Source organism: Solanum lycopersicum, chromosome 5 (genome assembly GCF_036512215.1).
Source record: "Solanum lycopersicum chromosome 5, SLM_r2.1".
Taxonomy (NCBI): domain Eukaryota; kingdom Viridiplantae; phylum Streptophyta; class Magnoliopsida; order Solanales; family Solanaceae; genus Solanum; species Solanum lycopersicum.
Window position 1 is genome coordinate 2,460,216 of NC_090804.1, and position 24,590 is coordinate 2,484,805.

A 24,590-nucleotide genomic window follows, 5' to 3' on the forward strand; every position below is an offset into this window, starting at 1 on the left:
GAGAGCCTTACATCGGTATGGAATTTCAATCACTTGATACTGGATTTAAATTTTATCTTGATTATGCTCATCGTAATGGTTTTAGTGTGCGCAAAAATTGAATTAGTAGATCAAGAAAAGATAAATTCATTATTGGTCAAGAGTTTGTTTGTTCAAAAGAAGGATTTCGTTTAAAAAAATGTAACCAAGCATGCAATTGTGATTAAATCATGGGCCGTATTTAATAGTGTTTGATTTTGTTTGCTTACTCTTATAAGTTTGAATATGTTGATTTTGTTGCACTTTATGTTTCTGGAATAGTTTCATATTAATATTTTGCTAGCATTGCTTCAATGGCAACAAGTACCGGTTCTTATAAAAAAAAAAAATATGTTGGCAATGATTTTCTTTGAAGGATTGAAGTGCTTTCCAATAAGAAAACACAAGAAATTATGTATTTTTTATTTTTGGTAAGACAAATAAGAATCCTAATTAAATTTGTACAATTAATTTATAATTCAAGTTACCATATAACACTCTGTTATTATTTTTATTTTAATATTAATAATATTAAAATATATTAATTAAAAAAATTAAATATTTTCAAAAATAATATGCCCGTGTAATCTTTTGTCCACCGTCGGTGGATAGTAGTTAAACTCATATTTATATATGACGTAATACAAAATCAATTTTTTAAAATTTGTCTTTCAATTTTTTTAAAAAAATATTATATATGTACATGCATATTCTACGTGTTAACTTATCTATACCTATTAGATAAATAAGAATACGAAAAAAGTTTTAAAATTTGGATTAAAAGTGAATAACAGAGACATTTTAGTAGTAGTTGGGATGTTTTATTGTAATAATGCTTAGTTCGAATGTTTAACTAGTAAAAAATTTCTATCGAGATTTTTTTGAATTCTCGCTCAAATTAAAATTATTTTGTGTTGATTGTATATAACTTGTATGTAATACGTTCCCACATGATTTTAGTGACCTAGTGCTTAAGATGGCGCTAATGATAGGAGTCTTTGATCCTGATCCTGATCCATTAACATATATGATATATCGATCAGATTCTTATTTTGATCCTCCTTGTTTTTTTTTGTGTGTTTATTTTTTTGAATAGCTTCAACAAAATTTTTGACTTTTCCGTTATTCAAAGATTCTTTATAATTAAATATATAGCAAATGAAAGAAAATACAATTATTTGAACATTTCCCTCTATTTTGTGTTGTGTTAATTAATTTTTTTAGGATATAATTATTTCGTGAAAAATAAAATTATATTTTTGTGTTATAATCTTCTATAAATTATGTCCCATGTTGGTAAATTACTAGGTGAAATAAAAAAAAAATTAACTGGTGTATATATATAATACTGTAACGTGCAGTTTTTTTAACATGAATTTTGCATGCATGCAACGATGCAAATTATCGTACGATCCAATTTACAAACACGTATGTACGTAGTAATAATTCTGATAAATAATGAACGAGTACTATTCAGTATTCTAACTTATTAATCCAATATGGTTGGCAAAATAAAGTTAGGGGTCGTTTGGTAGAAAGTATTAGGAGAAATAGTCCGAGTATTATGTCTGGTATTATTTAGTATTTAGTATAATCAATTCATAGATTAGTTATACACCCTATATGGTATTAGAGCGCATATCAGTATAACTAATACCTTTCATTTGGTGGTATTAGTTCTAATATCGTGGAACTAATTTAGGTAAAGACAAAAATATCTCTTCAAATAATTCTTCTAATCATTTTATTTATTTCAATGATTATATATTTTATATTTATATTAATAAATTAATTTAAATAAATTAACTTACGGATTTTATTATTTAAATATTATATTTTGTTTCTAAAATATAAGTTATTTTATCTACTTATTATTAATATAAAGTATTATAATTCGACTTATATTCTAATGTTGATGTATGAAGTTAAAGAACGATTCTAAGTCAAATATTACCTCCTCTTAATGCAAGTCCATTAAACACTACATTAAAGTGACAATTTTTAAGTTTGTATTTTTTTTCATTAACATGAAAACTTCATAATATGTGAAAATTATTAAAATTGTCTCAACTATTACACAATTTTAATAATCAAACAATATATATGTATAGATTAGAAACAAGGTACCACATGTTTTAAGACACCGTATTAGTATATCTATTCACATCGAACATGAATCTCTCATAAAATATAATTTAATTAGGAGTCCAATTTTTATGTTTAAAAATAAAATACAATTTCACAATTTGAAATTTGAAATTGTGTGTGTCTTAAGAATTTGTGATGTTTCATAAATAAATGTTGATTTTAAATAAAATAAAAGAACTTTAAATTTAATGCGATAAAATTAATTAAATTTGCCTCTTTTACTGAACTTGTGAACTCTATGAATCCACGTTTCTGTATTATTCTCCTCCATTTTGGAATTTTCTTTCATTAAAGAATTGCATAATTAAATTTTATCACTCGTGTGTAAAAAAATTAAATTAATAAAAAAATGAGGCAGAACTCCATAACTATGAATTATGGTGGGCTATATTTGATTAATGGTTATAAATATTTGTGTTCAATCGTCGGAAATAACCCGCCATTAATTAGTACTAGCATATTGATTATGAAATCGTACCATGGAACAACCATATTTAATTAGTGTTTATCCTAATTAATGGTGCCTGGACCATTATGTTTTTGTCTACGTTAGTTTTCTCCGTTTACTTTTACTTTTCCATTATTTTAAAATAGTAATTTAGAAAACTTTGTTGGAACTTGTCCCGTGACGGGACTCTAGTAATACATTTCGAGATTTAAGTGTGGGACCTAGTCCAATAAGACTTTTGCACTAAACTAGGGACACGCCTAATAGATTTTATTAAATTATGTGTTAAAATCTTTAGTTAACATATTTTACCCTCGCTTTTTCATTTATAAGTGGTCTTTATGATTTTGTCATGTCTTTCAAAATTATCATATTTTATTTAGCTATACTCGAAAGTAATTTTATTTTTATATATGATGGAGTGATGTTTTAGTTATAATACTAGTAAGTTTTATTGATTATTTTCGAGATAATGTACAAGTACCCCCTCAACCTATGACCGAAATCTCAGAAACATGCTTATACTATACTAAGGTTCTATTACCCCTGTACTTATTTTATTAATAATTTTCTACCCCTTTTCGGCCTACGTGGCACTATCTTGTGGGCACAACGCTGATTGACTTTTTTTTCAAGCTAGTGCCGCGTAGATAAAAAAAGGATAGAATTAGATATAAAATAAGTTCAGGGGGTTAATAGGACTTTAGTATAGTAGTATAAATGTGTCTCTGAAATTTCGAGCATATATTGAGGGGATACTTGTGCGTTTTCCCTATTAATTTCTTTTAGGGAGATAAATTGTATAGTCTGGTAAAAATTATTTTTAAAAATAACGATACTTTTATTATTAGAAAATCAAAATATTAGATTATTTATATTTGCATAATCACGTAAGAAGTTTTATTTTTGATGAATTTCTTTGATGATGCTTTTAATTCTTTCAAACTATTGGCATATTATTTTTATGATTTTGTGTCATTATATTACAATTACTATATTATAAACTAAGAATTTTAAGATTCATAATGCTCACATATTTCGAGACTTACATCTCGCCATATACCAAATAAAAATTCCTGCTTCATGCCCTTACTTTTTATAATATTGATTCAAAATAAATTAAATTACTAAGATTGATATTAGAATTTAATCTTATATCACATTTTTTATTCAAACCAAATTCTATATTTTGAACTCTATTTCCACAATCTTTATGAGAAGAAAAAATCGTATATACAAGTTAAATGATTAAATAATGCAACCCTCTTGAAAGTAAAAAAATTTATAATATATATATATATATGTATATAATCAAAATCACAAAATAAATCTCTTTGACACAGAAAAAAATAAAAAAGAATAACACTTATTAGTAATGTATGTATCTTGTGAAAGAGATTTAAATGGACCAATTAATGTTCTTAAAAAAAAAAACCTTTGTTGTTGTAAGATAAAAAAGATACGCTTTTTTTGTTGTAAGATAAAAAAGATTCGATTAAATTTATTTTACTTCATACACACTTAAAAAAATAACAATCACAAACGTACGGAAGCATTAGTTAAGTAAATTAAATAACGTGGAGGGTGCATATTTTTATTTTTCAGGACCATCTTATTATATTGGTTCAGATATATTTATTGTATTTCATTTCCTCCTCTCATCTTTTTGTCTTTTATAAGTGAAATAGGTAAAAAAATACTTTACACTATAGTAATTAATTTCGAAACTTAAGTAATAATGTGCATGATTGTTTGTGACATTGCTATTATATGTACAGTATAATTATACTAACTTCAAGGTGCAGCAGCAATATCCCATAGTCTGCAAGTGTTGTCTTATTTTTAGGGTTCATTTGATCCTTAAACGAGTTATTTCAGAATCAGTTATATTAAAATTGTTATTTTATCTTTAATATGAAACAGAAAGACACATACTACAATCCTTGGATAATTAATATAAGATAAGTTATCTCACGATTTTATCTCAATCATATATAAAATAAATTTATCTTAAAATTAATATAGAAATTAGTTATTTCTTATCATTCGTACTAAACGATTGTTCAGAACTAAGAAACAAATACGGTGAATCCCTTGCTCTCAAGAAAAAATGATTCTAATTAAGTTCAGGACTCCAAGTATAGACACTTTGTAATGTAGAGTAATATTTGAAAAATACTATAAATCAACATAGTTAAGATTTGAAATATTAAAATAAAGTTTAAAAAAAAATGGAGTATAAATTATCACTGTTATTATTATTAGTAAGTACAATTTTAAATACTTCCATCAAATATATATATATATATATATATATATATATATATATATATATATATATAAATTATGGAAAAATAAATATTATGGCAAATTAGTAAATCGAATTAAATGTTATAACCACACTTTGATTTAATTGTGCCCTGTAGCAAATTGTTTGTGAGTCACCTCTCTCCCTCAAACTCTCGCTCGCCACTCTCCCTCTCTCGCTCTCTCTCTCTCACTTCTATACAAACAAAAATGTATAAAATGTATTTGTGTTTGTATAAAGCGTAAAAAAATTGTATATATACATATATTTTCGTTCCCCTCTCTCAAATCTCGCTCACCACCCTCACCTCTATCACTTATGCAAATAGAAACGAAATATATACATTGTGTTTCTGTTTGTATAAAGCGAGAGAAAATTGTATATACACCTGCAAATACATATATCTTTGTCCGATACACTTATAATTATATAATGCAAACATTCCCCTGCCCAATTTTATTTTATCTTTCTCTTTCTCATTTTATACACACACAAATTACACAATTGATTTGTGTAAAATTGCTTTCTTTTGTATATGTATAGCGAATTATACAATTGATTTTTTTGTATATGTAAAGCGAATTATACATATTCATGTTTGATGGATCGCAATTATGTAAATTTTGCTATAGCATACAAATATAAATTTTATATTGCTATATGTGAACGGTATTTACTCTATGTTTAATATACATATATTATATATAATATATATTCGTACACAATACAATATACACTATATATCTCAATCATATTATAAACCAAACTAAATTTATTGACCCTTTGGACACAATCAAGTTTCGTAACCTCAATAAGGACCACAACTGTCCTGATTCACATTGACAAGTTGTATGATATCAAAAAATTAATTACTCGAGGGTAATCTATACCCTTTTTTTTTTAAAAAAAAAAAGAAACATTTTTAATTCATATTAGAGTCCGACTAAATCAAAATTCACTAAAAATTCTCACATTAAAGGCAAGACACTACTATATTATAAGGGCAACTTTCACATATAGCAAACAAATAATTCATATTTGTAGGTTATAGCAAAGTTTGCATAGTTGCGCTCCATAGCAAACATAGAAACTGTATAATTCGCTATACATATACAATTGTATAATTCACTGGCCTAAATTGTATAATTCGCGGGCCTATTTCGCTGCAATTGTATAATTCGCTATCCTACTTCACTGCAATTGTATAATTCGCTGCCTATTTCGCTGAAATATTTGTATAAAATTTGCTTTGCATACAATTGAATCGAAGTAAAATGTATGTATAATGCATAATTATAAGTGTATAGGAAGAAAATATATGTTTTTCTCTCGCATTATACAAAAACAGAAACACAATTTATACACTTCTGTTGTATAAAGCGAGAAGAAATTGTATTTCATTGCAATTGTATAATTCGCGATTGTATAATTCGTTGGCCTTTTTTGCTGCAATATTTGTATAAAATTTGAATTTGTCTATAATTGAATTGAAGTAAAATGTTTGTAAATTGTATAATTAAGTGTATAGCACGAAGATATATGTTTTTGCATGTGTATATACGATTTTCTCTCACTTTATACAAAACGTTAAAAACAATTTATACACACTTCTGTGTATAAAGCGAGAGAGGCGAGCAGAGGGAGAGCGGCGAGCGAGATTTTTGGGAGAGAGGCGACTGACAAACTTTGGCTAACGTTTGCTATGGAGCACAATTAAATCAAACCGTAGCTACTCCATTTATTTTAGGTTATTAGTTTGGTATTATATAAAATTATCCCATATTATAATACAGTTTCAAGTTTCAACTATACTCTCTCTCTATATATATATATATATATTATTTTTTATTTTTTATTATTTTTTAATTATTTTTAAGGTCAAACAGTTACCTCCACTATATATATTATGAAATTAACAACTGGAAATATATAAACCTTAAAAAAAATTAAGTAATTTGACCATCGTACTTCATAAGTCGAACGAGATAGAGTGTTATTAAAACGTAAAATGAGGGTACACGATTTTAATCAAAATATTTCATAAACTAAACTTCATTCTGGGATATTACAAATACATATATAAAAATTTCTATCATAGTCTTAGTAAAACTAAAAGAAGTACAATTTAGTTAATACAATCAATAGGTGAATTAACCAAATAATTAGGGAAATTATTCCAATTAATTAATAGCTTATTATCTTCAAAATCTTCAGAATAGCTTCCCATAAAATTATCCACTTGTAATCCATTTGTTGAATTTTGTGCATATTCCGGAAATACCCCTGAAAACTCCTGCATGAAACTTGGAAGTTCTGTTTGGAGTAGTTGATCATCTTCAAAACATGAGTTGATTGTAGACAAATTTTGAAGATTTTGATGATCATCATCATCAACTTTTGTAGTAGTTGGTGCATTGTTTGCGAAAATATTCTCCGAGGAATTCAACGATGATGATGGTATCGATGAATCGAGTTTCTTGTTCTTCGAATTATTACGTAAAATGGCATGACTAATGTCATTTATTGTTGGTAATTTTGTGCTAGCTATTTGCCATGCTTTTAATCTGTCAAGACAAGGGAGTTGTTGATAATAAGGTAATTGTTGTGAAATAGTACTAGGGTTAATGTTGTAATTGTGACTATTATTGTTGTTATTGAAGAGGATTTTCGATTTTCGAACAAGCCTAGCTTCTGCTTCTAGTCTTGCACTTTCCCATTCAGCCATGTGACTAAGATTTGCAACATATTTTGATGAGCCCGCACCATTTGGTTTGTGTGTCATTGGATCAATTCCCATTTTGGTTAACCTCTTTTTCAGACGTGAGTTCCAATAGTTTTTAATCTCGTTATCTGTTCTGCTTGGCAAATAAGTTGCTATTGCTGACCATCTGATACATCAATGACAAAAAGAGAAACAAAACATGATCAATTTAATGTTGCAATAATCAAACATGAAAAATGCTTGATTCACTAAAAAAAAAAATCAGTAATGGACAAAAGTTTGTTGTGGCTTTAATTGAATGTGCACACTATTATTAATCATAGACTTAGCAATGTAGAATAATGGCTATTTGTTGTATACTAAAAGAGAAAGATTTTGGATCACAAGGTAGGTGTGACTTATGTGGAGGATAAGATGAGAGAAGCGAGAATAAGATGACTCAGGCATGTGAGAAAGAGATCACACAAAGATACTTTAGTGCGGATATGTACAAAGGTTGTCCATGGATACTTTCAGGAGAGCTAGAGAGGTGATTAAACAGGACATGACATATTTACGACCTATACCAAGGGCATAATCTTAGATATATAAAAGAATATGAAGGACACATATTATCATAGAAGCTAAGGCTAGTAGGTATTAGAGTGTTGTCTCTCGTGTCCTCACATTTAGTAGTCATAGTATTTCTCCTATGATCTCTTGATTTTCGATTTTTATTACTATTTATTATCTCTTATACTTTAATTATTGCATGTATTATTTAAGTATAGTCACTACTCCTATTTTAGAATATTTTGTCGTGCTTTTTAGTTTCAATAGTCTTTGATCCTGATTTCATATATTTTTTTGAGACTATCAAAATCAATTTCTCCACCTCTCAAGATAAATATAAGATCACCTGTAGAACTAAACTGAATATATTACTGTTATACTATGATATTATCGAAAACAACACTTGTTATAAGAGAGAGAAAATAGTACATACCTGTTTCCAAGAAGAGCATGAAGTTGAATGATAGTTCTTTCTTCTTGTAAACTGAATTTTCCTCTCTTAATATCAGGCCTAAGATAGTTTATCCATCTTAGCCTACAACTCTTTCCACATCTTTGTAAACCTAAAAAAAAATGAAGAGATAATATTATGCTAAAATAATTAAGAAATACTTTTGAATTATTTTGTCAAGGATAAAATATAAAATTATAAATAATCAAATTGTACATTTCTAAATATAGAAAGGTAGTATCATTTTTTTTATCAGAATAAAAAAGTGTATCGCATAAATTGAAACAGAAAGTATCAATTACCAGCTTTAGCAGGCAAAGCCCTCCAACTACCACAACCATATGTATCAATGAAAGACAAAAGTTTTTGGTCTTCTTCTGGAGTCCATGGCCCTTTTTTCAATCCCTCTTTATCAAACCTTCCCATATTGTATATATAGCTCTAAATTTGAGATAATATTAGCAAAATTTCAATAAGAAGTTATTAGTTGTGTCTATCCTTTTGGGAAATGAGAGATGGTGTATATGTGGAAAGGCCTAGTTGGGAGGAACACATATATAGAGGCAACAAATGAAAGAAATTAATTGCTAGCTACAATGTAAAATAAATGTTAAAGGGGGACAAATACCTAATTGCTAATATTATGTCTAACTTGGAGAAATAAGATTCAACTTGCTAATCATCTAGTTGACAAACCATGGATGAAAGACTCTAAGGCGTAAAATGAACGGGTTGAGTTGAACTTGAACGAGTTAAAATAAAGGAAATTTTACATAAATTTTATAGTACTTTCTCCGTTCGATATTGTTTGTCATGGTTTTTATTTTTAGAGTCAAACAATAAAAATTTTTACTAACATTTAAGATGTATTTTTTCATCATATTATTATGCAAAAAATTGTAATTTATAGTACTTTTCATGTAGTTTTAGAATATCTAATTTTTTGTTTAAAATATCGAATTAATGTGATCCAATTTATCTTTAAAAATTAGTCAAATTGACTTTCGATAAGCGCAACATAACAAATAATTAAGGACGGAGGGAGTATTATTAAGAGATAATTACATCATAAGTTCCTATGTTTTCCGAATTACAAAAATTCTTTAAACTTGGAGAAATCTAGATACATTTTATAATGTCCCGATACATCCCGTCCCGATTTTGAATACATCCATCAACATAGAGATACATCGTGTCTCGATTTGGAATACATCACAGAACGATCATATATATCGTGTAAAGTGATGTATCCGATAAATACATTGTGTAAATTGTAAGATAATGTATCTAAAAATAGAAGAGAGTAGAAAGTTTTAGAAAATGTAGTATTAGCTTAAATATGGATCATAATCCAACTCACCCACCCACCCCCTTACTAATTATTAGTTATTATATTTATTTTTTATAAAAAAAAATTAGTACCTAATAACTTTTTATTGTTATTGTTATTATAGTTATATATAACATAATAATAAAAATTCTTTTATTATGTCAACTTTGACTGCGTATCAACAGATTTTTTTATAGACTAAAATGGATTATGCCAAGCTAATAATATATTAATATAGCTCAATAACCTGCTAAAATTTAAATGGATATATGCTTTCATAGCCCACTTTTGTAAATTTTAGATGAAAATAATCACTATATTTAATTTAACAAATTGATATACTCACCACCTTTTTTTTCTTACTTTCATTCTAAATAATAATACAAACAACTGAAATATTTACATTTACATCATTCGAAAACCAAAAAGAAAGATGAGATGTACATTTATACAACTTTTCATATTATATTTTAGAGAATATATCGACAAAAATAATTCGAATATATCCCTAGTTACGCTTCTCTAGCTCTGCCCCATAAGATTTATATTTATATCATCCAAAAATCAAAAAGGAAATATGAGAATCGAGCGGTGTATTTGTACAATTTTTCGTATAATTTTTTATTATCAATGAAAAAAATTTGAATAAACTCTCGCAACTTTCTAACTCCGCCCAATAATTCTGATCAACATGTGTTCCCCTTTCATCAATTTACATGTCGGGTATTTGGATGATATATTAAGTTAGAACCAAAGATAAAATGTACTATATTTATTTAAGAATCATAAATAATATTGGGACTCTTGATGACATCGTGGGGGATATCTCAACTAACTTACTTTATATTAAGAAGTACATTTAAGCTGTTATTTTTATTCAATATATATATGTCATGATCCCTTCACAAATTAATACTACTAAGTACTAATTTAGGCAAAATAACAAATTTATTATATCCCTATAGAAATTAAAAGTTCCTCACTATATATATTGAAGCAACAAAAAAGTAGTTCTAGAAATTAGCTAGAAAATTTAATGTTATTTAAGGGGTGAAACTTATTAGCATTGGGTGTTTACGATAATTCAATGTATGCACGCCATGTGTTTAAGTTTACAGTTTATTTTACTCAATCTTATTTAATTTACATGCGTTTTACTTCATTAAATCACATAATAATAGATTTTGGTGTAAACACCCGATGCGGATAAGTTTCATCCTTTTTTTCTATTCGGTGTCTAGAGCTTTAATTGAATCTGAATCGCACTATAGGGCGCGTTCGGAGGTGATACTCATTGCTGGGTTAGTAATTTTTTCTTCCCCAATATGAGTAACTGTATAATTGATTGGATTCAGTGTTATATTGTTCTCTCGGTTTCCATTTAGTTGTTATCATAAAGAATTTACATAAAAAACTTTTTTAAAAATAAAATAATTAAAAGTGTAATTTGATTAATGTATCTTTAAATTTTAGTTATCTGACTGCCTCTTAAATCCAGAATAATCAATGCTAAAAATAAAATTTTTCAAAAAAATTCTCTTAATTTTTAAAAATGAGAACGGAGGAATAACAATCCTCCTTTTTACATCATTTTTTATTTATATACTTCGTATATCATTTCGTATATTATAAACAACAATAGTAAACAATATTATATCTAATGAAATTTCATTAATGGCTTGAGAAGTATGCATTCTTATAAGAACTGAAAAGTTGTTCTAATAAACCCTCTACTAAAAATAAAACACATATCAAAAAGCACAATAAAAGATACTGATAGCAACAATAATCAATATGAAAATAAAACGAAGAACATAAATAGGTAATAATAAAACTGAAGTGTAAAAGGAGGAGACTATAGAATATCTCAACTAACTTAAAAATATATATTAAAAGTGCGTTCTTTTTTGTTTTTCCACTCGATATTTAAAATCTACATTAAAGCGCTAACTAAATCAAGATAGGGCATACTACTAATTTTGGCAAAATAACAAATGATATCCTTAAATAAATTAAAATGCTTCACTATATTTTACAAAAAGTAGTACGAAAAATAATTTTTTTGACAATAATTATCTAGAAACTTAATATTTGAGTACTTTTTACTTCTTCCAATGTGGTAACTGTATCTTTGATTAGATTCAATGTTTCAGTAGTAGTACTCTTCTCTTTTAAGTTCAACATCAAGTATATTTATACAAAATTCGTACACCTTAATCGTATAAACGTGAAAAAAAAGTGTGAATATATTTTCACATTGTTCATAATCACTATTAGATATAACGTTATTTTCTCACTTATTTTTTTTATCAAATTAGCTCAATAAAAAAACGCATAGTGAATAATATAATCTTACTGAAATAGCAAAAAACTTTTAAATTTTTCTATATAAAGATATTACTATTTCCCTCTATCGATTCAATCAGAATATCTACAGATATAGCTACTGAACATATTCAGTGAAAAGTTTCGTCGGCAAAATAGTAATATTTTACTAGTGAATTAAATTGCGTTATAAGTTTGTTTAATTTGCATGAAACCAAGTGGTCAATGTCACTACATGCATGCAATTTTAATATTCTGTCATATGCACGACCTTATTACTAGCTCGTTAGAATTTAATAATTTTAACTTAAATTTATATTTATGTTAAAAGTTTGCTTATTATGTTTAAATAATATATCTTAAACTCAATAAATTACGTTAGAATTTAAAATTAATAGACTTCAAATTCTAAAAACTAAATATATATGAAGAGAGAAAAGATACTATTCTGAATAATATCTTTTAATCAATGCTTACTGATAGGAGTAGTATTTATGAGCATATGTTCATATATATATTACAATCATTCTCCAAATTTATGAGCATATATATATATATATATAAAAAATTGTTTGAAGATGAAAATAAAATGAAGATCGGTGGTTATTAAAGGTGCCAACGCGTAAAACTTTATTACTATGTTTAATATTTGCAAATGTGTGACCATATAATAAAAAAAAATGAGTACGTAAATACAGGCTTTATAATAAATTGAGTTTTGCAGATTTTGGTGAACATTATAATAATGAGGTCCCTCTATTTATTATGTATAATATTTAATAACTTTAAGGCTAATTCAAACCACAAGATGGGACATTAAAATTTATGATTTTGTCTTCCCCCGTCTCTTCCGCATTAGTAATAAATTAAAATAAAATGCACTATAATTAATTATTTTTTAAACTTATATAAATCGCATTTTTCAGATTTGATTTCTTATATATCACTCAACTATTATCGCAAAAAGTTATTTCTATACTTCAGTAGTCGTTTGGAGGTAAAATTAAATGCCTTTTGCACTTCTAGCTCCATCCATAATCACGAGTATAACTTATCATAGTAAAATAGATAGTATCTCGAAAAATTACTTTTATTTTTAGTTTCGATTTTCTTTATGGTGAGTTGAAAGGGGGTTGGATGAAATTAAACACATTGCGTTCCTCTAGCTCCGTACTTGATAATAGGTTTTAAGTTATAGTAATTATTAGGCGTAGATGCAACCATATGTTTTATATAAAGTTGTAATGTAATTAATTGGATGATAGTATGATATATGTGTAGTTGGAGGATAGAATAAATGTATATTGAAAATAAAGTTAATGACACCAAAATTAAATAATAGGTCAGTGTAGACAGTGGGATGGTGTGTATTCAATTTATAATTGAGTACAAATATACGTATATACAAGAGTATAATTGTATTGAAATGTTTAATTAACATTGACATATGTTAATTTTAATATTTGTGTTAACAAGTGAGTGGATTAGATCGGATTGAAAATACAGTATTAAATAGATTGGATTGACTTGTGAATATGTGTGTAAAGAATATTAGATCGGATAAAATATGAATGGAGGATAATGGTTCTAATTCACTTTAACGTGTTAAAAGACAAAAATTTGAAATCACCTTATAAGTAAAAAGAATTTATTTTAAGGGTGAGTCTGGCAGGATTAAATTAAAAATGTTTTCCAATTCATGTTTTAAGAAATAATTTTTAAATAGACTTTTTTTTTTAATTTAAGAAAAATGACTTTCTTTATAAAGTAAGAGAGATTTTTTATTTCTCTATCAACCTTACCATCCGACCCGATCCATGACACGACTCCCAACCCAACACGGGAACCAACTCCGAAGCTAACTCGAGACCTGGGATCCAAGACCCGAAGCTCGACTCTCAATCTTGACCTGAGACCGAAGACTTGACTCTGACTAGACTCCCGATTCCTACCTTAGCGTGACCCTAATTCTAATATAGAATTGGAGACCCAACTATGATCCCAACCCTAACTCGGACCCAACTACCAAACTTGACCAGATACACGACTCTCGATCCTGAACCTAACTCTCCATCCCAACTAGACTTCGTCTTGGAACCAAAACTCCAACCCAAACTCAAGACCAACTTTCAACCCCGATCCTCGTACCTGACTCTGACTCGGGACTCGATCTCCAACCCTAGGATGGGTGTTGTACAGGGGTGCGGGATAGGTGGAGGTAGGTAGGTAGGGATGGTTGGATAGTGCAAAGGGGTGGGTTGAGGAAATGAATTAGTTTTATAAATACGGACTGAAATAGTCAGCCTTATCGATGAGTAATGTAGCATGAACTACGAAGAGGTGATTAAGAAACGAATTATTTAGTTAAAATAAAAAATAATAATATTGACTTGCATCATAAAGTTCATATATATATATATATATATATATATATATATATATATATATATATATATATATATATATCCAACGGGAAAACTCTTTCAATCAAGCAAGTAAGCCAAGTAAGGCAAATCGCCAATCGATTTGCCGATCCAACTACGGACAAAACACCACGCCTACGGGCTCGGCCGAACCGAGCCGCCCAGGCCGCAAGCGACAAAGAGGCAGATTCTCAGACTGAAGAAGCAGTGGCTACCATTGCTGAAGTCCAGCATCAGGAACAGCTTCAAGCTGGTGGCCCAGCCCAAGAAGCTGCTGCTGAGCCCGTAGAGACTGGAGCCAAGCCTGGAAGGGCGAACCAAGGAACTCAGACTGTGGAGCAGAAACCTGTGATCCATTCGGTTAAGCACATGTTCTTTTTACTCGCGAAAATGGTGCCTTTAAAGCAAACTAAGAGTAGGGAAGGGACTATGGCCGGCATAAGCTCACCAATTAGGATGCGTGACTGATACGTCCTTTTTTTTTTCAAATGATATATATATATATATATATATATATATATATATATATATATATATATATATATATATATATATATATATATATATACACACACACACACACACACACACTAGTTTCTGAGGACGTGTTTCGCACGTGTGACTCATGTGAATTTTTATAGATACGTTAGAATGACTAAAATCTCATGGAAATATATATGTAAATTGTAATGAATAATAAAATGTATCAATTACAAAATTCAAAGACTTACGACAATAAAACATTCATAGAAAACTAAATTAAGAAATCTAAAAGAGTAAAAAAAAGACAAAGAAACAGAATATTTAAGAAAAAATACAATGTAGACATTATTCTCATAAGATTGATGTATATATATATAGATGAAAATATAAGTACAAAATTAGTACATAACTCTCTGAGTTTTTATCGACTCCTTTCATATCCTATCAAAATTCAAGAGTCTTCATCATCTGTTTTTACTATAGAATAAAAATAATAGCCTAATAACCTTGATAAGGGTTTCATGAGATAAAGAAGTTGAATTTATATAAATAGAATAGGAGGAATATCAAAAGATATCTTAAAATTTTAGTTTAAATATTTGGAGGTTATGAATATGAAAAGATGAGAGTTATGAATATTAAGAGTATAAAAGTTAAATAAGTAATTAGAAAATAATAATAAATAAATAAAGAATATGAAGAAAAAAAATTAAAGTTAGCAAACCATGTAAAAAGAACAACTAAAATTCTTTTCATGTAATTAAGCATTAATGAATTTAAATTTTTGAAGCAAGAGTCATTCTTTAATAATAATCAAGAGAACATTATCAATGTGCGTATCCATTTCGTAGATTTGCACCCTTTAAATTATTAAATTTCGTTATTTATCATAAAAGATAATACTTTATCCACATCAATTATATTATTCATGCGAGGGGTTAAGGAAAAAGTTATAAGAAGAGGAAAAGAAAAAAAAATTTAGGTAAAGATTTTTGTAAAAAAAATTATAACTATTATATACATATAGATTATAGATGATAATTATTAATAAATTAGATATTTAATTAGGAATTAATCTTAGAAAGTCTAAAACTCATTAACATTTAATTAAATTTATACAATCAAATATTTAAATATTTTATAATAATTTAATTTATAGAAAGGATAAAACCGTAATTCAACTTTCAACTTTTTTGTTCATGCTTTTAGTAATATATGATATATATATATATATATATATATATAATATTATCAAAGTCTTTCTACATTGATCATAATCACAAGAAAAACAAATCCTTTTGGATAGAAATCTCGATGAGTTCGTTATTCGATAGATAATGAGTTAGATAATGAATTCGTCTCTATGTCCTTTTCCACTTAAATAGAGTTTCTTGTCTGAAACAGAATTCGGCCCGTAGAATACATTCTTTAACTAACTAACGCCTATGATGAATAATTCCAAGTAGAAGACTCTGTCTACCCAAGTATTCCTACAAAAGGGAGTAAAGAAGCACACTTGGCTTCTCAACACACACTAAGATACAACATAGATATAACTCAAGATCAATCAAAGGGAACAAAATTTGAAAATCGAACCTTTGCTTCACTGTGTTATACAGCACTCAGCGTGATGAATTGTTTAGAATGAAGAGAGACCAGCAATTTGTCGGAATTTCTCATATGATACCCAGAATACAAATTGCCAAGGGCCAAGCCTAGCCCATGTAGGAAAGAATCCCTTCCACAATGCTTTGAGTCCTTCAACTCTGACCGTTTTGACAAGACAATCGTAGGAGTTTCTATACTTGCAATTCCCTTGCTTATCGGCAGCCTGATTCATCATTCTTGTCTTAATTACATCTGCTGGACAGCTCAATGTAGTGGCTGACAGGCCTGACATTATAGATGATAACGTGTGTGCATATATATTATCATTTGCTATGTTGTTATTGATCACAAAGCGTTTTGCATGATCATAGCACGCTAGCTCTCCCATGTTAACTAAAAATGCTCTCTGGACATTTGGGAGCACGCCTTTCCAAAGTCCCCTGACGCCTTCAGTCTGAATAATCTTGTTGAAGGCATCAAATGGCCCGCAATATCGAGGTTGTAGACCCTGGCTTGCTATTCTACTGTCTGCTTGCATCCTAACTTTGACAAGATCAGCTGGGCTTGCCACAACCTGAATCACAAGAAGTAATGCAACTATAACATGTTCTACAGTAAGTCCTGCTGACGTAAGGAATTGAAAGCTCAAGTACAGCACCCTAGTAAAGACAAGTCGCAAATCATTGTTTCTCTGCTTAGCAGTATCAAGGTTTCTTTTATCGATTTGCATTAGCTGGTTATTTTTTACTTTCTTCCCAACAAGCACAAAGCTACAGGATATCAGAGATGTAAAACATAAATAAGATAGCATCACGTGGAATCATAAAAATGACTAAATTAAAGATGAGAAGAGAAGGGGTTTGTAGACGAATCAATCTATGGTGGAGAGATAAAAAGGAATTACTTAGTTTCCATAAACATACTAGCGTGATAAATTCACAAACATGAACAGATACACGCTTCATAAACCCTTCCAAGTGCACCTACCAACATGTCTCGGTACAGTAAATAAAATTTCAAAACAGAAACTGTTATATACAATGTTTAAGACAACTGGTTTTTTACTCGGAATGGGCAAATTAATCAAAAAGAAAAACTACAAAGAACTTTGTATTCTTCTAGTCCGCAAAAATAACAAATCACGATACCCAAGTTTTGTTCTGGCGATCACTAGTCCTTCATCCACTTACTCAAAAGTTTCGGGTAGCACCAAGGAAATGAAGAATTGACAATGTAATAAAGAGATTCCTCTTCCCTAAAGAATGAACAATTAGTTGCTCTACTCAATTCAGATTCTGATGAATCCCCATCAAACGAAAACATTTTTCCTCTTTGAAGGGCTAATCTTCATCAAAGTAAGCAAAAGAAGCGGGGGACACCACAAATAAGGCAATCCACTCTATAAACAAGAAGATGACCGACCATTCACCGCTTATAGAAAACAAATTCTAATCTAATGTTTACATTTTCAGAATTCACATGGACTTCTGCAATATGAATGAGATATCAGCTCTACTCACTCATTGCATTAGTCGCGTATCCAACTCTATTGACCACCTAACTCAAAATTTGTGACACTACTTTACTAATAATACTGTTTAACACCAACTTTTCAGTGGTTCAATATGTTTAATTATATAAAGTTGAAACCTTGAACAATAGTTTCCTTATCAAACTAATTTTCAGCCATTTTTTCACAACACATTCTTACACTACTATTAACAGAGTACATACACCAAACCAAAATATTCCTCCCTTACAAGTCAAATTCCTTCATATACAATTAATAAAAGAAATGCGTTGAGCACCACAAGGTCTCAAATTCAAATCTCTACTCCCATGGTATCCCGTGGAATTAGTGGAGAGTTAACACAATATCTCCAATTTATTAAGCTCAATACAACAACGTAATTCCAAAAATCAATGAAATCTCACTTTACCTGAGCAATAACTCCAGATATTCCACCAATAATAGCTTTGCTTGACAGAGAAAGTGTATGATCAGCAGGAACCAAAAAATTCCTCAAAAACTCATAGTTTACGATTCGAATTGGAGTGTAAAACATATGCCTTATAATCGCCGGTGACAATCCCTTGTATAGTCCTAAAACGCCGTCGTTTCGTAAGATCTCCGCCACTACTCGGACGGCTGATGTCCGTCGAGACGAAACAAGAGATTCGCCGTGGAGTTGAAGCCTCGTCTTGATGAGGTCAACCGGAAACGTCGCCGTTTCCGCCGCCGTTGCCGACATCGCCGTCACTGCTAACTTTGTTGTATGGGCTCTCCGGCCATCGTTAAACTCTTGGGCTTTCATTGAGCTAGTGGTCCAGGCCTCAGAGGCATCAGTGTTATAGACCATATACACTTAAATCTTTGAAGCCGGGCCCATCTTCAACTCTTGGGCCGTGGCTAAAGCTTGATGGGAAGTGTAGAGTTAGTCATGTTAAATATACATACAAATATTTGAATATATAGTGTGATTCGTATGTATCTGAGATACTAGATACATAGGAGAGTGACGAATCACATGGGAGAAAAGTGAGGGACGCGAGCAAGATTTGTTATGTACCTCAGATTCACGCAAATTCATTGGATATATTGTATTCAAAATAAATTACATCTAATTTTTTATCTTGTGTATCTCGAGCTACATATACTTATACTTATCTAAATATATTTGAACGCTTCAAAATCTGATAAAAATTGTAATATTTCAAACTATAATGTATTTGAGTAATTTGCTCCGAAATTAGTAAGATTTTTATAAATTTTTGTATTTCTTTTTATCAATAGTTGAACATTCAAGAGAAGGTATTGCAAATATGATAGTCACACATATTTTTTTGATAAGTTTGCGACTAAATAAATAACATGCAAATAATTCAAACAATAACTTACTTATAAATAGCTTAAGCAAGCAACTCACGAGTAATTTAAATAAATAACTTAAGAGTAGCTCAAATCAATAAAAATATTAACAACACATTATTAACTTCTACTTTTTCAAACATCTTCTTTTATTCTATAAATACAAAGTCAATAAAATTCTTTTACGTATTAATTCGAACTTGAATCATATATCAATTTCTCTTTATATATATACATTGTCTTTAATATTTAATATTTTCACACTATAGTCTCTATTTTTTTCATAAACATTGAAATGAAATAAAATTAAAGGGTCTCATGTTGTATTTTCCAAAAGTAAAGGGATCATATCATACATTCTTGTTTCTACAAACCTTCTTCGTCGTCGCCTTCACATCTAAAGCCTCGACTGTTAGAGGGTTTAAGCAGTCGGAAACACCATTGCTCCGCCGCAGCGCCGCCTTTTTCTGTTGCGTAAGCTCATCAAATAATCGCCAAAAAGATGTATAGAAGTAGAGCCACCATACTGACATCCAAATCATTGAGAACTCTATCAAAGGTAAGCAGACAATCTCTTCATTTAGAATCGTTAAAGTTCGTTAATTTTTTAAGAAATACCAGTACTGCTACTCAAATATCTGAGATTGATAATTATAGTGAGTCAAAGGGGGGAAATAACAGTGATTTTCAGCAAAACCCAGATGGGGATTTGAATTATAACTCGAACAATACGGGTTCTTTGAATAAATTAAACTGGAAGGATCAGGAATGGGCGTATAATCAGCAGTTATCTCGTAGCACGCAAGGCGGCGGGAGTTATAGTGGAAATTCTAGGAGAATAGAGCAGAACCCTAGTGAGGTTTATGAGCAAAAAACTAGAACTGAATTTCAAGAATTAAAGGATACCAAAGGGTTTCAGCAGAACCCACATGCGAAAAATGAGAACTTTTCATCTGGGTATGTTAATGTTTCATCTAGAAATGAATTTCAGCAAACAGTTGGGAGAAACAATGATTTCGGGTCTCGAAAGGATTATCAAAGTGATTTAGTTCATAATAGAAATGATCGTAGTTCCAGGTTTGAGGGAGGTTTAGAAGCTCAGTCGAGTCAAAATGGAGTATATGGACACTATCAACAGAATTTAAATGGGGGAAACAGTGTAACGTCACAGCAGAATTTCAATGGCAATTACATGAGAAACGTTGGAATGCCTCAGCAAAACATTTCCAATTATGACCCTGGAAATGTAAGGAATGTTCAATCTGAGTATCCACAAAATGCAAGTGGTTATAACATGGAAAGGCATACGAATTCAAGTGGCTACTCAAGGGAGATGATGGGGCGATATCAGCAAAACTTAAGCAGCTTTAACCCCTCTAGTGCTGGACATCAAGCTTCTTATCAATATCAGAATGGAATAGTTGGCCATCAAGAAATGAGAAGTGCAACACCTGTCGAACAGTTGATTGATTCTGATGATAGCAGCAGTAAAAAAGGTTCAGTTGATGAGCTTGATGACTTATGTAAAGAAGGCAAAGTAAAGGAGGCAGTAGAAGTTTTGCAGTTGTTGGAGCAGCAACATGTCACAGTCGATTTGTCTAGATATATTATGTTGATGGATGTGTGTAGTGAGGATAAATCCCTTGAGGATGCTAAATCAATTCATGAGCACCTTGTGAGATCTCATCCTCATCTTGACATCAAAATGTACAATAAGATTCTTGAAATGTATGGAAAATGTGGCTCCATGAAAGATGCCTTTCTAGTGTTCCGAAAAATGCCTCAACGTAATCTGACTTCTTGGGACACAATGATTACATGGCTTGGTAAGAATGGTCTTGGAGAAGATGCAATAGAATTGTTTGGGGAATTCAAGGAAACTGGGATGAAACCTGATGGCCAAATGTTTCTGGGAGTCTTCCATGCTTGTAGTGTTGTTGGTGATATAGTTGAGGGCATGTTGCACTTTGAATCAATGAGTAAGGATTATGACATTGATCTATCCATGGAACAATATGTTGGAGCGGTGGATATGTTGGGAAGTACGGGATATCTTGATGAAGCAATGGATTTCATTGAAAGGATGCCTATAGAGCCAAGTATTGATGTATGGGAAACCATGATGAATCTCTGTAGAATTCATGGGAACTTGGAGCTTGGGGATCGTTGTGCGGAGATTGTTGAGCTCCTGGACCCATGTCGTTTGGATGAACAGTCAAAGGCAGGTTTTTTGGCTGTAAAAGCATCAGACATCGCTACGGAGAAAGAGAAGAAGAAATCTGCTCAAAGTCTTCTTGAGGCTAGAAGCAAAGTTCATGAATATCGTGCGGGAGATAGGTCACATCCCGATCATGAGAAGATATATGCATTGCTTAGGGGTTTAAAGCAGCTAATGAAGGAGGACGGTTATATACCAGAGACGAAGTTTGTGTTACATGATGTAGACCAAGAAACTAAAGAGGACGCTTTAATGGCTCACAGCGAGAGATTGGCTTTTGCTCAAGGTCTTATGAATAGCTCTGCACGATCACCAATCCGGATTATAAAGAATCTGCGTGTCTGTGGTGATTGCCATAATGCATTAAAGATTGCTTCAAGGCTTGTCGGTCGGGAAATTATCATGCGAGATGCTAAAAGATTTCATCATTTAAAAGATGGATTGTGCTCGTGTAAGGATTATTGGTGAAGATCCTGACCTTCAGGTAATACTTAGTATATTACTTTTTTTATTGTCGTCTAGAAGATCTTTTTCTCTTTTTCCTTTTTTCTTTTTTATTTTCTTTCTTTGTGTAAAACAAATCACATAAATATGCTTCATTAAGAAAAGACATAAGCATGAAATTACCAAAGTTTATAACCAGAGACACGAGATGTAATTTCACGACCAGGGAATGCGACTCTAAGGGCATAACACCCAAGTCCTAACATTTGTTGGCATTTCTTAAGAACGTGTTCAGTTTCCCACTCATTATTATGAAGATCAACTGAACGGCCTTTTATTCTATCCCGGAGAAGCTACATATTTCTTACTTTCTTTGGAGATGTTAAGATTGGTATGCTACAAAAAAATTGACCTTTCAACTAAATAGTTTGGCCCAACGTTAAACCCATATTTAAATACCATATGTTAGTTTTGCCCATGGAGCTCTTGCAGTAGCGGAATATATTACCTGCTTCGAATAGGTAATACCGGAAATGCTTATGGTGCTTCAAGCATGTTGAGCAGATAGCTTTCTTAAGATGGTCTACTTAATAGATAATATGAAGTATAAGTATTTCAACAACCATCCTGTTGGCTTATAATGATTGAGAATATGATGGCACTTTGGAATGCCTATGTCCCAAGGCTGATTACTGTATTTCTCTGTATCATCTCCGTCTTTACACTTTTTTTATTTTTTAAAAAAGTTATTTGCTAGGTGGAATGGAATGCCTTTCTTGTATTTTTCTTTTCGAAGCATTTTTGAGGTTAAGCAGCAAACTAAGGATATTTATTATTCCCAAACAAGTAGAGATGCATCATTGTTGTTTATACCATTTTCAGTGGTTGTCTAGGATATTCTTTTCCAAAGTTCTGTAAATATTTCCAGGTTCGTATTAATACAATCTTGTTTGAATGTTTTATTTTTCATGTTGATTTATATGATAACTTCGTTGTAAAAAGGTACCTTTTCCGATCAGGTAATTCTAAAGCATAGTTTCTTGCAGCTTTAACACATCCAAGACTCAAGATTGTAGAGCATAGGTATAATTCATAGCAGATGGGATGATTTCCACTTACTCTATCAGCTGTTTGTGTCGCGCTGTTCAAAGATCGGCAAGTACCTACCATATTTAATGCCTCATGACCTCTTGATTTGGTTGGTGCTGTTAAAGTGTCAATATGCATAAGTTGTCCGGATTGGATACAAAGGTGAGTGCAATAGCAGATACTGAGTTATTGTTCTAAAGATTGTAAAGGATGAGCAGCCAGGTTTTTTGACTCACCAAGAAACATATAAAGCTTCTATACTCTGTTCACCCCGGAACAAGAACAGATGAACCATCTTCTCAAACCGGATCAGCTAGACTAGTTGTTGTTGTCGAGGACGGTTGTCCATGAAGGGAGTTGTTTTCTATGTCTGAAGCTAACTGTTTCACATTCTGAAGTATAGAAATTAATAGGATAGGATCAAAATATTTTCATTTTGAGTACTTCCATTCTTTTTTATGGAACAGTAATATTAGTAACATTCCTGTTGTATCCTTGTGCTTTGATGGTCTCCTTTTTCATGTTTGAACATGGCTTTTGTTTATGCAGTGCATTCAGAAATTACAAACTTTTCCACCAAATGTCTTCCTTGAATTGTTACCTTCTTCGTTAACGTTTGATTATAGATTTTATTTTCAAATATCTATTTGGTCATAAAATTTGATCCGATTTGATATTTGATCTTTAAATATTTTCAATTTGTTGGTTTTTGTGATCATGTTAAATTGATAATCAAACCAATAAGATGTTTATTATCGACTTTTGGTTAATCAATCTTTGGTTCTTAACAATTTGGTTTTCAAGAATAGAAATGCCAAACAAATCTCCACACTTACCATATTTGTTTAAGACATAATTGTTTGAAATCTTTTTTAGTGTTTATGCAATAAATTGTGGAAACAACATAACTGTTCATTTTTGTCACAATTAAATCTAAAATTGAGAGCGAAAACTATATTAATTGTCAATTTTTGTCACAACTAAATTTGTAATTGTGAAGAGAATAATACAAAGCGAACAATTACAATAAACAAACACACCTTCAAACAAACAAACACAACTTTATGAGTCGTAACTAGACAATCTATATGATAGTTAAGCCACAAACTAAACTGTTTATTTTGTTTTCACTCGGTGTCTGATATATACTCATA

General features: G+C 30.3%; 3 protein-coding genes across 4 annotated transcripts; 1 reads left to right on the forward strand and 2 right to left on the reverse strand.

Moving 5' to 3' along the window:
• Positions 1–6,944: 6,944 nt before the first annotated feature.
• LOC101263026 (transcription factor MYB106-like) lies at positions 6,945–9,179 on the reverse strand. The gene is made up of 3 exons (XM_004239345.5): positions 8,950–9,179; positions 8,630–8,759; positions 6,945–7,810 (listed from the first exon to the last, which is right to left on the reverse strand). Exons 1-3 carry the CDS (start codon positions 9,071–9,073, stop codon positions 7,048–7,050), a joined length of 1,017 nt encoding a protein of 338 aa, XP_004239393.1. The 5' UTR covers positions 9,074–9,179; the 3' UTR covers positions 6,945–7,047.
• A 7,325-nt stretch (positions 9,180–16,504) lies between these two features.
• On the reverse strand, positions 16,505–19,259 carry LOC101268471 (mitochondrial uncoupling protein 3). The gene is made up of 2 exons (XM_004238757.5): positions 18,757–19,259; positions 16,505–17,390 (listed from the first exon to the last, which is right to left on the reverse strand). The coding sequence occupies exons 1-2, from the start codon at positions 19,174–19,176 to the stop codon at positions 16,848–16,850; spliced, it is 963 nt and encodes a 320-aa protein (XP_004238805.1). The 5' UTR covers positions 19,177–19,259; the 3' UTR covers positions 16,505–16,847.
• Positions 19,260–19,944: 685 nt separating this feature from the next.
• LOC101243708 (pentatricopeptide repeat-containing protein) lies at positions 19,945–24,017 on the forward strand. Of its 2 annotated transcripts, none has more exons than XM_004238759.5 (2): positions 19,945–22,387; positions 23,394–24,017. In XM_004238759.5, exon 1 carries the CDS (start codon positions 20,188–20,190, stop codon positions 22,369–22,371), a length of 2,184 nt encoding a protein of 727 aa, XP_004238807.1. In that variant the 5' UTR covers positions 19,945–20,187; the 3' UTR covers positions 22,372–22,387; positions 23,394–24,017. The 2 variants fall into 2 exon arrangements, with proteins under 2 accessions (XP_004238807.1, XP_010320687.1); XM_010322385.4 differs by having other exon boundaries at positions 19,952–22,387; positions 23,367–24,017.
• The last annotated feature ends 573 nt before the right edge of the window (positions 24,018–24,590 follow it).

What these genes read in the sequence shown, in the direction of transcription:
- LOC101243708 (XM_004238759.5), top strand. Translation starts at nt 20,188, where the DNA reads ATGTATAGAAGTAGAGCCACCATACTGACATCCAAATCATTGAGAACT.
- LOC101263026 (XM_004239345.5), bottom strand. Translation starts at nt 9,073, where the DNA reads ATGGGAAGGTTTGATAAAGAGGGATTGAAAAAAGGGCCATGGACTCCA. An exon ending in GGCTTTGCCTGCTAAAGCTG is followed by an intron (nt 8,760 to 8,949) that starts GTAATTGATACT and finishes ATTTTTTTTTAG; the next exon opens with GTTTACAAAGATGTGGAAAG. An exon ending in CATGCTCTTCTTGGAAACAG is followed by an intron (nt 7,811 to 8,629) that starts GTATGTACTATT and finishes TTGATGTATCAG; the next exon opens with ATGGTCAGCAATAGCAACTT.
- LOC101268471 (XM_004238757.5), bottom strand. Translation starts at nt 19,176, where the DNA reads ATGGTCTATAACACTGATGCCTCTGAGGCCTGGACCACTAGCTCAATG. An exon ending in TATCTGGAGTTATTGCTCAG is followed by an intron (nt 17,391 to 18,756) that starts GTAAAGTGAGAT and finishes CTTGTGATTCAG; the next exon opens with GTTGTGGCAAGCCCAGCTGA.